Source organism: Lithobates pipiens, unplaced genomic scaffold (genome assembly GCF_037356315.1).
Source record: "Lithobates pipiens isolate NorthernLeopardFrog02 unplaced genomic scaffold, aLitPip1_a1.2 Scaffold_1, whole genome shotgun sequence".
NCBI lineage: Eukaryota > Metazoa > Chordata > Amphibia > Anura > Ranidae > Lithobates > Lithobates pipiens.
This window is the reverse complement of record NW_027507685.1, coordinates 196,571,508-196,591,572: the sequence shown is the minus strand read 5'-3', so window position 1 is coordinate 196,591,572 and position 20,065 is coordinate 196,571,508. Positions and strand designations below refer to the sequence as shown.

The window sequence follows — 20,065 nt, the reverse complement described above, 5'->3', positions numbered from 1 at the left end:
GCAGTTTAGGAGCGGTGAATATATCCTTTCACCGCTCCAAAGATGCGGCTAGCGGGACTTTTTTCACCGTCCCGCTCCAGTGTAAAAGCCCTCCGGCTTTCACACTGGTGTGAAAGGGGTCGGTTTTTTCAGGCGCAATTTTTAGCGCTGTAGCGCCTGAAAACCGCCCCAGTGTGAAAGGGGCCAAAGGATTTAGAATAGATCTGTAAAGAGTGGACCAAAATCCCTCCTGAGATGTGTGCAAACCTGGTCACCAACTAAAAAAATTTCTTTTTGTTTCTCCACCAAGTACTAAGTCATGTTTTGCTTGGGGATCAAATACTTATTTTACATGTTGAACTGCAACTCAATTTTAACATTTGCATTGTGTGTGTTCTGTATTTTTGGTTAATATTCTGTCTCCATAATTTTTAAAATACACCTATGATAAACATTATAGACCCTTCATTTCTTTGTAAGTCCTCACTGTATGTAAACCCTCAACTTCCAAAACAATCCATTCAGTTTAAAATAGAAATGAAAGGCGAAACATTTGTGTATACATATAAAATACTTTATACATAAACTTTTTATTTTAGTTTTGAATGAAGTAGGATGGGCTAAACCTGCTTTCAGCATACCATTGGAGATTTCCCTTCAATTCCTGTCCAAGAGACCCAACAGGAAGTACGACAACATCTCTACAAAGTGAGAAGTCCTCTCTTAATTGTCACCAGAATAGTGCTCTTCATTGGAAGATTTTGACTCTGACTTCGACTGAAATTTTTGGTTTTCCTATCGCTTTTTGTATCGGCAACAGTGGTCATCAAGACAAATAGAGGAATGAATCTCCCCAGTGGGGACAGCAATAAAAACCTGACAGCGGTTCTAATCTTGCCTACTCCATCCAAAACTAAGAATAAAGTTTTGGCTATACATACACTTTAACACAGTCCCTCTGTAGACTTGGTATCTGAATACTCTACGTGGACTTCTGTCACCCTCATGTTGTAAAGTAAACTGAGTTTCTGTAATTAAAATGACAATCCTGATGCCTTTTGTGCCTTTTTCTTTACTTTTTTTAGATGCAGATCTGAAGACAGACGGATTCAGCCAGGACTCGTGTCGCAGCATGGTGGCCGTAATGGATGTATCCTTTGAGGATTAGAGTGCACAGCTGGGCCAGGTGTTCCTTTTAGCAACCACTTGTTCCCAAGGTCACAGCTGGCCTTTCTAACAAAGTGGGAACAAAACTATCTCCGACCATCTGGGGTGCCTCATGGCCACCAATCAGATCCTTTATTTTCATTCTCAGAGGAAGAACCTGTCTGTCTTGGTGTGTGACAAGGCAGAGAGGACTGCTGTTCAAACACGATAATAAATGAGACCCAATTTCATTGTTAAGTTGGTGTGGGGGTGTTCTTCTTACTCTATATAAAAAAAAAAAAAAAAAAAAAAAAAAACTCTCTCCGACGAGATCTAATATTCTAAAGAATTCAGATTTGTATTGTACTATATTATTCATTATTATTATTCTAATAGACTTTATATAGTACTCTCAATTTATGTATCTCTTTACATGCTGTACACTCACACCCATCTCTGCCCTCAAGGAGCTTACAGTCTAATGTTGGCCATACATGCTTTGATAAATTAGAAAAAATTTATTTTCCAATCTCTCTCGATTGCAATAATTTCATAGTTGACAACCCAATTGATGCCACACACAGGGAAGTGGATTTTGATTGCTAGTTGGAAGATGCGGTCATAAATTACCAATCGCATTCGTTTCCACAATAGAATCTCCTAAAATGATCATTGGAAATACGATTCATGACCAGAGCATCTCGTTGTTAAAGATCAATGCAAAATGATCGATAGTTTTTCAGGTTTGAGAAAGGGGGCCCTAACCTTGAAACATGTTGCATAGATGATCCTTGTCCCCTGTTAGAGGAAGCATTGTTGGACAAGTCCACATGCTATGGGCTCTAGTGTAGATCTATAGTGCAACACTGCAAGTGAGGGTTCCGATTTTCCAACTGAGGCTTTAGTTTTTCTTGCACCACTGCCCATGGTGTCTGCTGCCACCCTCCCCTGATATGTGGCTGTGTACCATGCTAATCCTTGCTACCGACAAATGTGAGTACAGTCTAAAATGTCTTTTTTATTCAATACAATACACTTTCATTGCACAAGTTCATGCTCGTCCCTTTTTTTTTTTTTTTCCTGTTCTTTTAAAGTTCAGTACCTTTTGCATGATGAATCGAGGGATAGCTGCTGCAGATCTTTCCAATTTGGATTACATACATGGGCTGTTGATTTTCAGATTTAAAGCCACAGAGCATGGGGGAAAATGACTAAACTAAATCAATTGGAAAGGAAGTCGTGGATATTCGATTGTTTGCCAATTCAATCAATTTGACCAGTTAAATCGAAAGTGTAATTGGCTGCCATAAGATCCCTAACACACAGTTGTGCTCATAAGTTTACATACCCTGGCAGAATTTATGTATTGCCCCCTTTAACATCAATACAGTTTGAAGTCTTTTGTGGATGAGGCTCTTTATCTTCTCAGATGGTAACGCTGCCCATTCCTCTTGGCAAAAAGCCTCCCGCTCCTGTACTGCACATTTGAGATCTCCCCAGAGTGGCTCAATGATATTGAGGTCAGGAGACTGAGATGGTCACACCAGAACCTTCACTTTATTCTGCTGTAGCCAATAACAGGACGGCTTGGCCTTGTGTTTTGGATCATTGTCATGTTGGAATGTCCAAGTACGTCCCATGCGCAGCTTCCTGGCTGATAATGCAAATGTTCCTCCAGTATTATTTGATAACATTCTGCATTCATCTTGCCAACAATTTTGACCAAATTTCCTGTGCTTTTGTAGCTCACACTTCCCCGAATCAACGATTCACCTCCATGTTTCACAGTAGGAATGGTGTACCTTTCATCATAGGCCATGTTGACTCCTCTGCAAATAAAGTATTTATGGTTGTGGCCAAAAAGCTCAAGTTTGGTCTCATCACTCTAAATGACTTTGTGCCAGAAGGTTTGAGGCTTGTCTCTGTGCTGTTTGGCGTATAAGCAGAATACTTTGTGGAATTTGTGTAGTATTGGCTTCCTTCTGCTGACTTGACCATGCAGCCCATCTTTGTTCAAGTGCCTCCTTATTGTTTATCTTGAAAAAGTCACACCACATGTTTTCATAGAGTCCTGTATTTCATCTGAAGCTATTTGTGGGTTTTTCCTTTGCATCCCAAACAATTTTCCTGGCAGTAGTTGTTTAGTTTCAACAGACTTGTTGATTAGAGTTTGAACACTGCTGATTTGCATTCTCAATTCCTTGGATATCATATATTTTTTTTTTTTATAACCCTTTCCTGTTTTATACAGTTCAACTACAACAGATCACATGTGAGGATGGTTACCTTTTAATAGCCATTCAAACTCCTTTGTGTCAACTTGTGTGCATGTTATAAGGCCAAAATCGCCTGGGTATGTAAACTTTTGATCTGGGTCATTTGGGTAGTTTCTGTTGCCCTTATGATTTAAAGAGTAAACATAGTTGATTGATAATAAATGGCTTCAGCCAATCACTAACCATGAGCGAAAAGTTTTTTTTTTTTTTTTTTTTTTTTTTTTTTTTTCGTGTTCATCATTCATATTCTCATAAAAATGGCCAAGAAATCATAAATTCTGCCAGGGTATGTAAACTTATGAGCACCACTGTATATTCACTCACCAACCACTTTATTAGGTAAACACTTTGCTAGTATCGGGTTCAGCCATTGTCTTCAGAACTTCTTTAATTCTTCATGGCATAGATTCAACAAGGTGTTAGAAACATTCTTCAGAGATGTTGGTCCATATTGACATGATATCACCCTGCAGCTGTTGTAGATTTGTCAGCTGCACATCCATGATGTGAATCTCCTGTTCCACCACATCCCAAAGATGCTCTATTGGATTGAGTTCTGGTGACTGTGGAGGCCATTGGAGTACAGTAACCTCATTGTCATGTTCAAGAAACCAGTGGTGAGATGATTGGAGCTTTGTGACATGGTGCATTATCCTACTGGAAGGAGCCATCAGAAGATGGGTACACTGTAGTCATAAAGGGATGGACATGGTCAGTAACAACTCGGGTAGGCTGTGGCATTTAAACAATGCTCAATTGGTACTAAGGGGCCCAAAGTGTCCCAAGAAAATACCCCCACACACCATTACATCACCACCAGCCTGAACCATTTATACAAGGCAGGGTGGATCCATGCTTTCATGTTTACGCCAAATTCTGATCCTACCATCTGAATGTCGCAGCTGAAATATACTCATCAGACCAGTCAACGGTTTTTCCAATCTTCTATTGTCCAATTTTGGTGAGCCTGTGCAATTTGTAAGTTCGGTTTCCTGTTCTTAGCTGACAGGCGTGGCATCTGGTGTGGTCTTCTGTTGTAACCTTCAAGGTCCGATGTGTTGTGCTTCAGAGATGGTATTTGGCATACCTTGGTTGTAATGAGGGGTTATTTGAATTACTGTTGTATTTCTATCATCTCAAAACATTCTCCTCTGACATCAACAAGGCAATTTAGTCCTATGATTTTATCTTTTTCAGACCATTCTCTGTAAACCCTAGAGAAGGTTGTGTGTGAAAATCCCAGTAGATCAGCAGTTTTTTTTTTTTTTTTTAAATGCTTAAACGACCCCTCTGGCACCAACCATGCCATGTTCAAAGTCCCTTAAATCCCCTTTCTTCCTCGTTCTGATGCTCTGTTTGAACTTTAGCAAGCCGTCTTCACCACATCTAGATGCTTAAATGCATTGAGTTGCTGCCATGTGATTGGTCTCTAGCAATTTGTGTTACCAAGTATTTGAACAGGTGTACCTAATAAGTGGTGTGTGTGTGTGTGTGTGTGTGTGTGTGTCTATATAGATAGAGAATACAAAAAAATGGGCTAACTTTACTGGTTAGTTTTTATTTTTTGTATTTGAAAGGCCGCTGCACAAATATAGTGGAACATAAAATATTGCAGCAACCGCCATTTTTTTTTTCTCTAGGGTGTCTACTAAAAAAAAATATATGTTTGGGGGTTCCAAGTAATTTTCTAGCAAAAAAAAAGATTTTAAGTTGAAACCAACAAATGTCAGAAAAAGATTAAGGCTCCATGCACACTGAAGCTCAAAAAAGCTATTTCTGGACGCCAGATTGCTGGCAGAAAACGCTGGTTGAAAAACCTGCTTTTAACAGCGTTTTATACTAGCGTTAATGAGCGTTTTACAGCGTTAGCGTTAATGGGCGTTTTTTATAAAAATACACAGAGGACACTCCAAAAATCCCACAATGCATTGAAAAATAGAATGCCGAACACTAATGAACGAGCGTTAATGAGCGTTAATGAGCGTTAATGAGCGTTAATGAGCGTTTGTCGTTTTTTGCCGCTGAAAAACGGCACTTTGAACGCGAATTTCTGGCGTTCAGAAAAAAGCCCATAAACTCCACTGCTCATTAAAGCTGAAAAACGTCCATGTGTGCATGGACACATAGGCTAACATAGAGTGGAGTTTATGGGCTTTTACAAAAAATGCCCAAACGCCAATAAACTGCAGTTTATCAGCTTCAGTGTGCATGGAGACTTAGTGTTTGTTTAAACTTTTTTTCACTTACACACAGTGTATTCCATTGACTAATTTTTACAATGTTTATACTGAAGTTCAACTGATAAAGAATGTTTTGATTCTTGGCAGACTGCCCAGTTTCTCTGACTTCAGAAGAGCAGAGAGAATCCTTTGCATAGAAAGAATCAGAAAACACTTTTTATTCATGATCGTGATAACGATTCTTGACTATTGTGCAGCTCTAAAATGATTATAAAATATTTAACCACTTGCCGACCTCCGCACGACGATGTACGTCGACAGAATGGCACGGGCAGGCATATGGGCGTACATGTCCCTGCCTTCCCGCGGGTGGGGGGCCCGATGGGGCCCCCCCCCCCGGTGCCTGCGGCGGTCGGTATTCGTTCGGGAGCGATCCCGGATGAGGGGACGGCCATTCATTCATGGCCACCCCCTCGCGATCGCTCCCGACGAATGAAAATGCTCCGTGACATCACTTCCTCTCCTGTAATGTAAACACAGGAGAGGAAGTGATGTATTCTCTCCTCCGTGTCGGTATTTTTCGTTCCGACACCGAGGAGAGAGGATCGGTGAGTTGCACCAACACGACACTACACAGTAGAACATGCCAGGCACACTCACACCCCCCCGATCACCCCCCCCAATTACCCCTGCCCCCCAGTCACAGTGACACCAATGTCATTTTTTTTTTTTTTTTTTGCATTGGTGTCATTTGTGACTGTAATAACTGTTAGGGCAGTTAGGGTTAGCCCCCTTTAGTTCTAATGTACCCCCCTAACCCCCCCAATAAAGGTTTAACCCCGTGATCACCCCCCATCGCCAGTGTCACTAAGGCTGGGTTCACATTGCAGCGGTTTATGAGAACGAATGTGATTCGCACCGCACTGCAGTGCAAATCACATCCGATCTCTGTGCGATTCGAGTTCAGCCATACAGATAGTATGGCTGAATTAGCGCCGCACCCGCCGCAAATTTGCACGGGACCCTTTTTTTGGTCCGCAGCAGAATCGGATCGCATGGGTGTTCACACCATGCGATCCGAGTTTGCAGATCGCACTGCGATATGCGAACTGATCTGGGGGTGTCATTAACATTTCACTGACACTCCCAGCAGTTCGCATAGGGCAGTGTGAACTGCCGCCGGGAGGCATGCGATGCGGGAACCCGCCGCGGATTCGTGGCGTTCCCGCATCGCTCCAGTGTGAACCCAGCCTAATAAGCGATCGTTTTTCTGATCGCCGTATTAGTGTCACAGGTGACGCTAGTTAGGCAGGTAGGTATTTAGGTTCGCCGCAGCTTTTTATAGCGCCAGGGACCCCCATATACTACCGCATAAAGCCCCCTGATTGCCCCCTAGTTAACCCTTTCACCAGTGATCACCATATAACTGTTACAGGTGACGCTGGTTGGTTAGTTATTTTTTTATAGTTTCAGGGCACCCGCCATTTATTACCTAGTCTCACTAGTGTACCCCTAAATTTAGGGGTGTCTACTTTCCAAAATGGGGTCATTTGGGGGGGGGGGTTTGTGCCATCTTGGCATTTTATGGCCTTCAAAACTGTAACGCCCTTAGAAAGCCTGAAGGCGGTGCTTGGTTTTCGGGGCCCCGTACGCGGCTAGGCTCCCAAAAAGTCCCACATATGTGGTATCCCCGTACTCAGGAGAAGCAGCAGAATTTATTTTGGGGTGTCATTTCACATATGCCCATAGCATGTGTGAGCAATATATCATTTAGTGACAACTTTGTGTAAAAAAAAAAAAAATAATTTTTTTTTTTTGTCATTATTCAATCGCTTGAGGCAAAAAAATAAAATATTCAATGGGCTCAACATGCCACTTATCAATTTCCTTAGGGGGTCTACTTTCCAAAATGGGGTCATTTAGGGGGGTTTTGTACTGCCCTGCCATTTTAGCACCTCAAGAAATGAGATAGGCAGTCGTAAACTAAAAGCTGCGTAAATTCCAGAAAACATACCTTAGTTTGTAGATGTGACAACTTTTGCGCAAACCAATAAATATACAGTTATTGACTTTTTTTTTTTACCAAAGACATGTGGCTGAATACATTTTGGCCTAAATGTATGACTAAAATTTGAGTTTATTGGATTTTTCTAATAACAAAAAGTAGAAAATATCATTTTTTTTCAAAATTTGCGGTCTTTTTACGTTTATATCGCAAAAAATAAAAATCGCAGAGGCAATCAAATACCATCAAAAGAAAGCTCTATTTGTGGGAAGAAAAGGACGCAAATTTTGTTTGGGTACAACATTGCATGACCGCGCAATTACCAGTTAAAGCGGCGCAGTGCCAAATTGTAAAAAGACCTCTGGTCATTGACCAGCAAAATGGTCCGGTCTGAAAGTGGTTAAATACCATATCTATCTATCTATCCTTTTACTGCATGACCCCTTTTTATGTTTAGGTCGGGCATATCTATATAGTAATTGTATTCGTTATAATAGGATGGTTGTATTCTATTCGAGGCAACAGCCTTCCAAAACTAAACATTACTGATTTCATAATTTATGCCTTAACACCACAATGCAGAGTGACAGCACTGGTAAACTGGGCTTCGAAGAGTTCAAATACTTGTGGAATAACATTAAGAAGTGGCAGGTGAGCTGGTGATGTGATGCAATGTATTCTCTGTGAAATAATCATTTGGCCAGGCAGTACAGTGTGTGTGTGTGTGTGTGTGTGTGTGTGTGTGTGATATATCTATCTAATTATAATGTGTATAAGAATGATGCCTGCAGATATCATCATCTTTTACAGCCAGCGATTCCCTTCACCGTAAGAACAGTCATTCTGTGTACAGAACTGCATTCAGGGCAGTGATTCGTCTCTTTAATAGGCTCAGTAGTATTTTTATTTTTTGCTTGACAAAGGGAGATTCAAAGCTAGTGGCCTTTGCTGTTCTGTCTCAATGAGAAACCCACAGGCATCTGGGAATGGGTATTAAAGCGGGCCTTCGGTCCCTTTTTTTTTTTTTTTTTTTTTTTATATTTGCCAACATTGTTATTTTGGCTGCAGCCAAAACCTTCCCTTTTTTTTTTTTTTTTTTTTTTCTTTGCTAGGGCCAGGCCTATGGCATTTAGGAAATTCCACCCATGTACGCCTGGTTTACCTCCTTCCCGCCTAACATAGCCTCCTACTGTGTTACAAACCATATTTATAGGGCAATGCCAGATCTGTCTATTGTAATTTTATCCTAACCCTTTTTATTTTTTTCAGGCTGTATATAAGAGATATGATACTGATCGCTCAGGAACAATTGGCAGTGCTGAACTACCTGGTGCCTTCCAAGCAGCTGGTAAGTAACCATGATCGGTAATTTTAGGGTAAAAGACAATAGGTGTGCGCAATCTATTGCATTAGGATGTGCACCCCAAAGCTAAAACTCATGTCTTTCTCTGCAGCCTCAGCTGCACTGGACCTTTAAAAGAATGGGAAGTTCTCAAGTGCTGAGCGCTTCATGTTCATTCACAAACTGAAGTAAACGGATTACTATGATTCAGTTGTGAATCAACACTGTGAGTGAATGTGTTCATTTAGTAAAGGAAGGTGCTGGTAAACTGCATATTTACTAGCCCCTTCCCCCACTCCATCTTTAAAATGGGGGATAAATTAATGGCGCTCTTTTTTTGTTTTGTTTTTGGGACTGCAACTTTATGGTCGCCACTTTTGACACATCTTTGAAATCACTGACATTATACAGCAATTTAGTGCTATAAAAATGCACTGATTACTGTATAAATATCACTGGCAGGGAAGGGGTTAACAGTAAGGGGCGATCAAAGGGTTCCCTGTGTTCCCTGACTGTGTGTTCTAACTGGGGGGGGGGGGGGGGACTGACTATAGGAGATGACAGTTTGTGGTTCCTAGCTATTAGGAACTCACAATCTGCCTCTCCTCACTGTTCTGCCTCTCGCACCTATGATCGCGTGTGGCCGGCGGTCATCGTGACCGCCAGCCACAAACATCGGCACCCCCGCAGTGCAGCAGGTGCACCTGCTATCCCGCTTAAAGGAGCCAATGTACAGCTATGATGGTTTGCAGGATCGTGCCAACCTGCCACCGTATGACAGCAGCTGGTCGGCAAGTGGTTAAAATCTGAGCTCTGGTATCTCTATCTCCCCAATAAGACGAAGCACAATAATGATCATAAATGAGGCCGTTATTGATGATTTGCAAAAATTTCCAAATGGGGATTCTGCCAAACATAGCCCCGACATGTTTCAATTACAGGGTTCACTGCCTTCATCAGGGGGGTTGGGTTATCTTTTGACACACCGGGAAATTAATTTGAACCGGAGAGACTATAAAAGAATCCAGGAATTCTCAGCTACTATTCTGGCTGCAGGGCCCACAGAACCAACCCTCTTGGGATTACAAGAGGTCACGTGGGTACCTGCTGCAGGAGAGAAGAGGGAGCATACACCTGCAGAAATCCCTAAAAACAATGAAATGAGCATGTACGTTTAGTGCGGACAGTGTGATTCGTTGTATAGAATCCAGTGCTGGTATGTATTCGATAATATTGACCCTAAAAGGTTTGACTAAATTTCCTCAAAATTGGATAGGCAGGTGTGGTCATATCGTCTCAGTCAAATGGACCCTGCAAAATGTAATTTCTTTAATATATAGATCTATATAGCTCTCTATTCTCTATCAGGGGTCCGAAACCAGTAGATCGTAATCTACCAGTAGATCTCAGACGGGTGACTGGTAGATCAGTCTGGGCTTGCTGACTCGTCATCACGGGAAAATCTAAAAGTGCAATGCAGAGGGGACTTCTTGGTGCTGTAGTAGGGAGCAAGAATCGCATAAGCCGATTGGCTCCTGTCCCATACGGACTGATAACTGCCCATTCACCTCTTATCCCGGCTAGCGCTCTCCAGCTGACTGCTCCAGTTGGAGCTGCTGTACTAACAGTCCAACCTTAGTACAGTGATCTACCCCACTGAGCTGTTGTGTCTGATTCCCCCCCCCCCCCCAATCAGATGTTCTCTGCCATTGGCTGTTGATTTTCCATACGGCCAGCAGACGTCTGTATATCAAAAATGAAACCTAAAGTAACTTGACATTTATAAGCAGTGTGACTATTCCAGGGGAAATCCCATATCAAAAGAAAAGGGTGTCCGATAGATTCTTGTTTTAGACTCGAAGTACATTTTAAGCCATTAAAAGATTGCATGCACACCAGCAGAAATTTAAAGAAAAAATGAGCCATTAATGTGAAGTGTAAAGCTAATCCCCACTGTGGGATTCAACCCCCAAAAAAGTAATTTAATTGAAATCCAACCAAAGTTGGTTTGCGTGTGTGTGTTGTTTTTTTTTATTTTTTATCTCCTGTGGATTAGAGAAGTACAATTTGTTTGTCACCCCGTGACAGAGCGGTCTGAAGCCTGGTGTCAGAGCCGATCCAGGCTGGGGAAAGATCGTGACTATATTGCTGGGATCCACCCAGGAGCCTTGACTGGTACCTGGCTCAGCCCTGAGCCAGCCACTCCCACCACCCCAGTGAGCATGTGAGGGGACAGAGCAAAGAGCAGATGAATATGAAAATATAGATATCATTTTAATTAATTTTATATTTCAAGTTTTCTTGTCCTTCTTTTTTTTTTTTTTTTTTTAAGGTTTCCAGTTAAGCGGTGAGCTCTATCAGATGATCATTCGACGTTATTCTGATGAGAAGGGAGAAATGGATTTTGATAACTTCATCTGCTGTCTGGTGCGATTAGATGCCATGTTCCGTAAGTGATCAAAATTTACTGTTCTTCCTAACTTTAATGTTTATATCTATAACCTGCATGAAGTGGTATTCTGCTTTTTGCTATTCCCCTTTCTTTTAAAGAGAACCAGTCTTCAGTATATTAAAGGTACAAAGTTTCTAGTGCACTGTGCAAATACCAAATTGGCCACCCAAGTCATTGTTTTTAGAGCAGCTCGCTGCATCCTACAATGCAAGTGTACCTGTCTATGAGTCTTCTCCGCATTGTGTAAATCCAGGGAGAAAGTGGCTGTTCCAAGCACCAGGTGCCCAGCCAGGTACGGGTCCCCTGGGGTGTGTTCAGTTGGATAGGTTGCATGCTCGGTGGTGGTACTGCCTGCCAAATGTGACTGGGGGGTTTAATTTTTCCTGTGACATATGTACAACCCTTAGCAGCTGCATGTCTTTGTTTAGGTGGGTGGTTGGGGCAGTAAAACTGCTGCTCAACCACCTGATTTTACTGCCCCCTGGCCACCCGTGTGAATGAGCCCTGGAAAAGATAAAGAATGAACTGAAAAAAACATGCTTGCACTTAAATCTATACAGATATAAACACATAGACAATGTCCACGTGAGTCCTTGATATTCAGTGTTCAGTTAATTTCTTGTGTACAAAGTGCTCTACTCTGTGTCCAAAGACGAGCACCCTGCACTCACCAGACTTAATTTACTTCTTGTATGAACAAGAAAGTAAATGGCGCTTATTGATGCAACACCTTGGGTCCAGAGATGATCAGGAACACACTGTTAATCAGAGGAATTGCCAAAGAATGCCCTTTTACACAACTGGTATTACTTTGCCTTTCTAAGTCCTCCCAGAGCCACCAGACACACATAACAAGGCTATTAAGACGAAAGGGAAAAGCCTCCCATAGTGTAAAAAATGTCTTTATCACAAACATAAAAAAATTGCACTTACAGATTTTACAATGAAACCGGGTATTTAAACTAAAGAACCACAATTGCTGCTGGTTCCCCATCGAGCCTTCCATCAAAAGAAGAAATGCTGGAAGTCACGTCCAGCGCATTTCGTCATTTATGTGCACTTTTATCTTAACATATTATTATTATTTTTTTTTCTTATAAAAATGTGTGTGTTTTCAAACCTAAAGAATACAAATAATTACTAGCCTTGATACACCCTGTACAGGGAATAAACTAAGCTTAGGAAAGTGTCTCAAGTGTCGGGCGAGCCGATAGACTTGTTTCAGGTCTATCTCCACCCCCATGCAGTGTTTGGGGAAAATGCACCCATGCATGCGTAATCGCAAACACATGTGTTTACACAAGATTACAGGAGTGCTGTGTGTATTGTAATATATTATGGACAAAATAAATGCGGCAGCAGCTCCTGGGAGTTGTAAATGCAGGAGTGTATTTCGCTGTTTGTCCGCCTTTATTTACATTCGTGTGCATGTAACATAGTTTTGTATTTTGGGTTTTGCATTGTTCACCACATATGTGCATGTCTTGTACAGCAGTAAAACTGGTTCTGCATAACTTAATTGAAAGTCTAGAGTTCAAACCAGAGAGCCTTATGACAGTCACTGGGTGTGTCACTGAGCAAAGCTGTCCTGGCTATGGCCAAGCACAGCCTGGAATACGATATATGCTCCTTTTTTTATTTTATTTTATTTTTTTATTTTTTTCTGTAATTGTTTTTACAGTCACTGTTTAATACAGATAGGTTTCCTTCAAGGCACGTGTGTGTGTATATGTATGTGTGTGTATATGTATATGTATATATATATGTGTGTATATGTATATATATATATATATATATATATATATATATATATATATATATATATATATATATATATATATATATATATATATATATATATATATATATATATATATATATATATATATATATATATATATATATATATATATATATATATATATATATATAGTGGGGGGGAGTATTTGATCCCCTGCTTATTTTGTATGTTTGCCCACTGACAAATGATCAATCTATAATTGACTTAATAATATTAGGCTGGGTTCACACTATTGCGAATTGGATGCGGGTTTCTCCGGGTCCAATTTGGATGACAGGAGATTGTGACTGGCTCTCCGTGGACCTGATTCACATATCTCCGTGGTGGCTCCGGAGCGGCTTGCACAGTAGTCCTGTGCATCTTTGGCTCTGTTTTATGGTTATTTATTATAATTACTTTTTTTTCTTTCCCCCTTTTTTTTTTTATGGGGGGGAAACTTTGCTATGTTCACAGCACTCACTTGCCATACTTTTAGAAAAGTTGGCACCCTAGGACAGGACTACAAACGCCTCCCTAAATCCTCTTCTGCATAATATGGGAGGTGTTCTGTAGTCCAGAGGTGAGAAAACCTGATAATGGTGCAACAAAGTGCATAGGAAGTTAAAGGACAAGTACAGCCAAAGCTTGTTTTAGCTGTACTTCTCTGGGGGTCACAGAAGTGCTGTGACCCATTTTCAGCTGGCGTCAGAGTTGGCATGGGCAAGCTCACAACGGTGAGGTTAAGATCTACCCACATTCCTGGACCGACGCTCAGCCTCTCAAGAGCCGCAGAGGAGCAGAGCCAGCCACTCTCATCCCTTCCACAGCCGCACACTATAGTAAGCGAGGGGAGAACAGTGATTGCCGGTCCCCAGCTCTCTGCTCGGGGAGCTGTGAAAACTGAGCGATCAGCAGCATTCGATTGCTCGGTTCTCAGTTTAAAGTTGGCTATACACTATACAATTTTCTTGTACAACTTTCTTTTAGATTTACAAAAAACATGAGGTCAAACCTAGACACTTGCAAATGTTTATGCAATCAGGCAGGTCCTTGCACTTTATAGTTGAAGGTAAATCTAAAGAAAAATTGAAAATCAAAAATTTAATGTGTATCCAGTTTTAGAGCCGACGGGAGACAGATGCAGCTTCAAACAGATGCTGCATCCACCTAGGTAAGTATGATTCTGCAAACAAAAAAAAGTACTTCTCCTTTTTAATAAGATCACAAGATTTCTGGAGTCCAAAAAAAAAAAAAATCTGTGATTTTCTTTGCACTTTTTAAACACTTTTTTTTTTTTTTTTTCGAAGTGATCACCTTCTCCCTGTTCTCAGCTGCATAAGAGCTGGGGGGGAGAAGAAGCAGCAGTACACTGAGCTTCCCAGTGAATGGCTGGCTGTGCAGAAGGGGGAGGAAGATGTGTGTCAAGACAAGTCTGATCATTGGGAGAGAGCAGGCTGATTTTCCAGCATAGCTAGAGAAATGAAGAACTGACCATGGTGGGAAGGATATGCTTCTATGCTTAGCGTGGTCAGTTATTAATAGGAAAGCAGAGCGATTTCACATTAAGGAAGAAATACAAAGAGATGCTTTCTCCTACAAGTACATGGTACAGCAGGAACATATCAAGCATATGAAGTGTTGAGATGACAAACGCTTTACTTCCACTCATTGCACAACAGTGTGTGTTGCAACATGTTGTGGTGGGTTGCGTTGCATAACACAACACTGAAATTTTTGTAGTGCATGCCAATGCATTTGTATGGTGTGAAAATCTTTGAAAGTTACGTTGATATATTAAAGCTTCTATTCACATTTAGTGATTGGGTTTAGATCTGCTGTTCATGGTTCACCTTGATGTTTTAGGTGCTTTTAAAGCTTTGGATAAAGACGGAGATGGGAGGATTAAAGTGACCATTCAAGAGGTGAGTGTGTGTCGGGTCCTCGGATGTATAGTTTATTGTTGTTGTATTCTCCTGTGTCCTCACTATCTTCTTATTGGACTCTTTCAGTGGCTGCAGCTAACCATGTACTCATGAGAGGGAACGGGATCTGCCGTCTGGAGCTGTGAAAAAAAAAACAACAAAAACTTTTCTCCCTTCTGTCCTTGCTGTATACAGGCCAGATTTTTATACACTGTACTGTGCTCAGTACATCTTTCTCCTTTGTAAACTTAAGTATCAGAAATTTTACACTTTGATATTGGATCACCGTAGTTGGGTTTCACGGGGATGTGAATGTGGATCCTAGATGGCTGACACAATTTTCTGTGTGATGCTTTTTGCTGTATCCAGTATATGCGCTGCAATGCAAAGACAATGATGATATTAAACTGATTTAAAGAACAGAGTTGTGTATTTAGATACTTGTGTCTTATTTAGATTTATTTTAAAGTAATATGTGAACTGTCACCTTGTATAACTATTCAGTTTATAATAGAAATGAGAGGCAAAACATTTGTGCATACATATTAAAAAGCATTTATGGCTTTTTTTTGTGATCACATTCCCTCTGTTCTCAGCTGCATAAGGAGCTAGAGGAGGAGAAACGGCAGCACACTGATCTTCCCAGTGATTGGCTGTGGGGGGTGGGGATTGTTCAACTGCAAGCCTGATCATTGGAGAGCAGGCTGAATTCCCAGCAGACCTAGTAAGCTGACCACACTCTGCTCTCATGCCTATTGCGATCAGTTTTTAAAGAAAAGTAGAGGGACTGGCAGGAACACCAGGGATTTCACATAAAGCAGTACAAAGAACAGGGTACTTTCTGATACAAGTACATGGCACAGCAGACACATATCAGGAATATGAAATGTTGGGTTTACATATGCAGCTGCATTTGAGAAATCCTAATGTATATGTATACGTTTATGTCCCCATTCACGTTGCATACCTAAAAATAATTACAAAAAAATGCCTTGCATTCTCACAACCTGCACAAGTGTGAATCTGGCCTAAGGCTGGATTCACACCTAGGCATTTTTAGTGCTTTTTGTATTTTGCAGAATTGCATTACAGAACGTGTTCCATAGGAAACCATGGCAAATGGACTGTAGTGCAAATCTGCAAAATGCAAAAAGCGCTAAAAATGAGTAGGTGTGAATCCGGCCTTAGTGAACAAGCTGAAGTTAAAATCTGATTGGTTACTGTGCACAGCTGCACCAGATTCTGTCTGCTCCAATTTTAGTGCATTCCTCCCAGTGTATCGCCCAAGCCCTGAGATGTAGAACACTTTAACCTCTTCACGCTGACTGCCTCCAGGCCCTTTTTAGGAACTCTAAAAGCTGGGAGAGATATACACCACCGCTCAAAGGCAGGTCCTGGGAACCAGCTATGAGTAAGCACTAGCCTTAGTGCGAAACGCGTCAGTAGTTAGCATCATTTGCTGTGTCCTAAATATTTGAATAAAGCATCGTTTTAGCATTGGAGTGCGGCCATCCAGAGTTCTGTCATTCTCCACATTATCTAAAAGCTGGGAGGTCAGAAGCAGGCATTTGGGTCATATGACCACTATGATTGGGAAAGCTCCCGATCGCAAGTATGCTTCGGGAGCTTTCCGGTACCCACCGGCTGTTTATATGTGGCCGCTTGGTGTTGAGGCCCAACCAACCGCCACGCAGCGTGGACGATGTCAAGGGGTTAAGACCGAGAATGTGCACGTTTTTAGTTTACAGCTGGTAATGAAAATGTGCGAGCATGGTACAGATAGGGTTAATTATGGTAAACTGTAACTCCACAGCCCCCTTATTTAACATTAACAAAGATGGGGGGGGGGGGATTACATTTTTCGAGTCTTCAGAAAAGAGCAAATAAAAAGGTGTAAATTTATGTGAATGGAAAAATGTAACGAATCCAAAGTTGGTGTTATCCCAATTTGGCTGCAAAGGTGGAAATACCACTTTAAAAGAAAATAAATAAGTAGGCCTCAATGTATCTTTGTTGGAGTCATTGACCCAGGACAATTGTACAGATCTGAAGTTCCGACAACGCTTGCTGTATGGTCTTTGTTTTGTTATTTTATTTTTTAAACCTACAAGGTAAAGTTCGCATACTAGCACGTTATGTGAAACTTGCCTTAAAACAAAGCCCTCCAGTGATGCTCTGTCACCCCTGACAGTTCTTCCATCTTCACCCGGTCTTCCCTCTGATATCGTGTCTTCCAGGCTTCTGGCTGCGCCACAATGATGCCACTTCCACAAGAGCCGCTATTCACGGCAAAGGACTTGGGAGGAATTGCCTGGGTGGCTGTTCCTTCAGAGCGCATGCGCCGGTGATGTCACTGGCTCATTTACAAGTAAATATCTCCTAAATGGTGCACGTTTAGGAGATATTTACTGTACCTATAGGCAAGCCTATAATGAGGCTTACCTATAGGTGAATGTCAACCATGGGTGTTTTACGCCCACTTTAAAAAAAAAAAAAAAAAAAAACATTAAGCCGCTGGATCAGCATGAAAGTCCACCTTTCAAAAAAAATAATGAATGCACCCATATTTGCAGGAAAAAAATGTGCATTTATTTTTTTGCCTACAATGCATTGCACCCACAATCAGTCGAATAGCATTTTGAAAAAGCGGAGTTAAAGCGGGATTCCACCCTAAAGTGGAACCTCCGCTGATCGGATCCCTCCCCCCCCTCCGGTGTCACAATTGACACCTTTCAGGGGGGAGGGGGGTGGAGATACCTGTCAAAGACAGGTATTTACACCCACTTCTGGGCATAGACTCCCGTGGGAGTCTACGCCATTTCCTGCCCTGCCGTGCTGTCTGCTGGGACACACACGGGTCCCAGTGACGGCGCGGAGATTTCCTATTGCGCGGCGCAACTCGCGCATGCGCAGTAGGGAACCGGGAAGTGAAGCCGATTCGCTTCACTTCCTGATTCCCTCACCGAGAATGGCGGCGGCAGCAGCCGAGGGCCGAGCGATCGATCGGCCTCGGCTGCCGGCATCGCTGGAACCCGGGACAGGTGAGTGTCCATTTATTAAAAGTCAGCAGCTGTAGTATTTATAGCTGCTGGCTTTTAATATTTTTTTTTTTTGGTGGAATCCCTCTTTAAGTGGGGTACCCACTATAAGAAAATTGGGCGAACAACTGTCCAATTTTCCTTGTTTTGTTTTTACAGCAAATTGGAATCTAACAAATTCTCATACGACAAAAAAGGCTTTTCCTTTTTTCCTTTTTTTTTTTTTGTTTTAGTTTCTGAACATGTGCAGTCTTTTCTGATTTTTCTTGTACAACAACGGTACCCATTAAACGAAAATCGTTATGTTCCCATACAAGAAAAAATTTGAACTTTGTCCCTTCTGGGATTTTAGTAAAAAAAACTCAGAAATCGCTGTCAAACATTATGTACACATTATAAAAAAAAAAAAAAAAAAAATCGTCTGAAAAATCTTTACACGAAAATGTTTGCCCGATTTTTCTTGGTGTGTACAAGCCTTAAAGCCTCGTTCATGCAATCAGATTATCAGACGAATTTTCGTCTTTTATTTTTTGCATGCTAGTCTCATGTCGAAAACGAAGAGGTTACTTTCATATGTAAATTCTCTTACAATGGAATTCAACTTTAGAAGTGATGTCATGTGTTATGTTTTTTGTATATTTTTTTTTTTTTTTTTTTTCTGCGCATGTGTAGTCTTGCTCTTACAATTTTTTTTTTATTATTTTTATTTTTTTTTCCCAAACGAAAATCAGACGATAAAAATTTTATACCCTGCAGTTTTTGTCATTCAAAAATTTGTAATCTGCTGTCCAAAAGCACCTTACTAATGATCCGAAAATCGGCAGCTTGTTTGTTCGTAGGAAATTTACTTCCAATTTTTTTTTTTTTTTTTCCCCTTTCTTCTTATCGTGTGTATGGGCCTTAAAGCCTTTAACATGATACTTAAAAGTGGACCTTGAATGCCATGAATAAAACCAAAAAAATGCTGCTTTAAAATCCTTTGTAATCTTTATCCTTGGCATCACAGATACTACTTAACTTTTTTTTTTTTTTAATAGTAAAGTACCTCCTCACCATAAGAGAGAAATGTAAACCTTGGCGCCTTAAAGATAAAAGAACTGATCATCAAACTCCAGCTGCACTAAAACACTCACTAATATGCAAATGGCAAAGTAGGAATGTAAAACGGAAAATATTTTTTTACCGTAATTTTCCTTTCCTGGTGCCTATCCATGGCAGCATACCTATGATGAGCTCCGCCCCGGAGTCCTCCCCTCAGGATGGTTAATAGTTTATAAAAATGACAACCATACCCGCCTAGCATTCTCCAATTATATCGAATACCAAGGGAGGGCATGTATGCTGCCATGTATAGGCACCAAGAAAGGAAAATTACAGTAAGTATGAAAACATTTTCAATTTTCCTGGTGCCTGCATGGCAGCATACTTATGCTACAATAAATAGCTAACACCGAAAGAAAATTTTATTTAAGGAAATGCGAGAGCTGACTCAATCGCCCTTCTCCAAAACTCTACTGAAGTGAGCGCTCCTGGGTCAATTCTGTAATGATGCATTAACATATGTGGAGACGTCCATGTGGCCGCTTTGCAAATAGTTTCCAATAATACACTTGCCCTTGCCGCCCATGAGGAAGAGACTGCACTGGTTGAATGGGCTCTAACCGCTGGAGGATCCAACCCTCTCACCCTATACCAGTGATGGCGAACCTTGGCACCCCAGATGTTTTGGAACTACATTTCCCATGATGCTCAGGCACTCTGCAGTGTAGTGGAGCATCATGGGAAATGTAGTTCCAAAACATCTGGGGTGCCAAGGTTCGCCATCACTGCCCTATACACTCTTTGGCTTAATTTACAAATCCATGAAGGGATCATCCTTGATGTGGCTTCTTTCCCTTTTATTCTTGCCCCAAGGTAGTATGAATAGTCTATCCTCCAAAGAGTG

The 20,065-nt window shown here is 41.2% G+C and overlaps 1 protein-coding gene across 1 annotated transcript in view; it reads left to right on the top strand.

Annotated features, from left to right (window-relative positions):
* Nucleotides 1-15,502, top strand: part of CAPNS1 (calpain small subunit 1) — a 47,895-nt gene extending 32,393 nt beyond the window's left edge. Inside the window, exons 6-11 of the mRNA XM_077479796.1 lie at nucleotides 1,065-1,129; nucleotides 8,169-8,237; nucleotides 8,856-8,934; nucleotides 11,261-11,377; nucleotides 15,024-15,082; nucleotides 15,170-15,502. Coding sequence (XP_077335922.1) covers nucleotides 1,065-1,129; nucleotides 8,169-8,237; nucleotides 8,856-8,934; nucleotides 11,261-11,377; nucleotides 15,024-15,082; nucleotides 15,170-15,196 — 416 coding nt within the window. The 3' untranslated portion in view covers nucleotides 15,197-15,502. The remainder of the gene's footprint in view (nucleotides 1-1,064; nucleotides 1,130-8,168; nucleotides 8,238-8,855; nucleotides 8,935-11,260; nucleotides 11,378-15,023; nucleotides 15,083-15,169) is intronic.
* The last annotated feature ends 4,563 nt before the right edge of the window (nucleotides 15,503-20,065 follow it).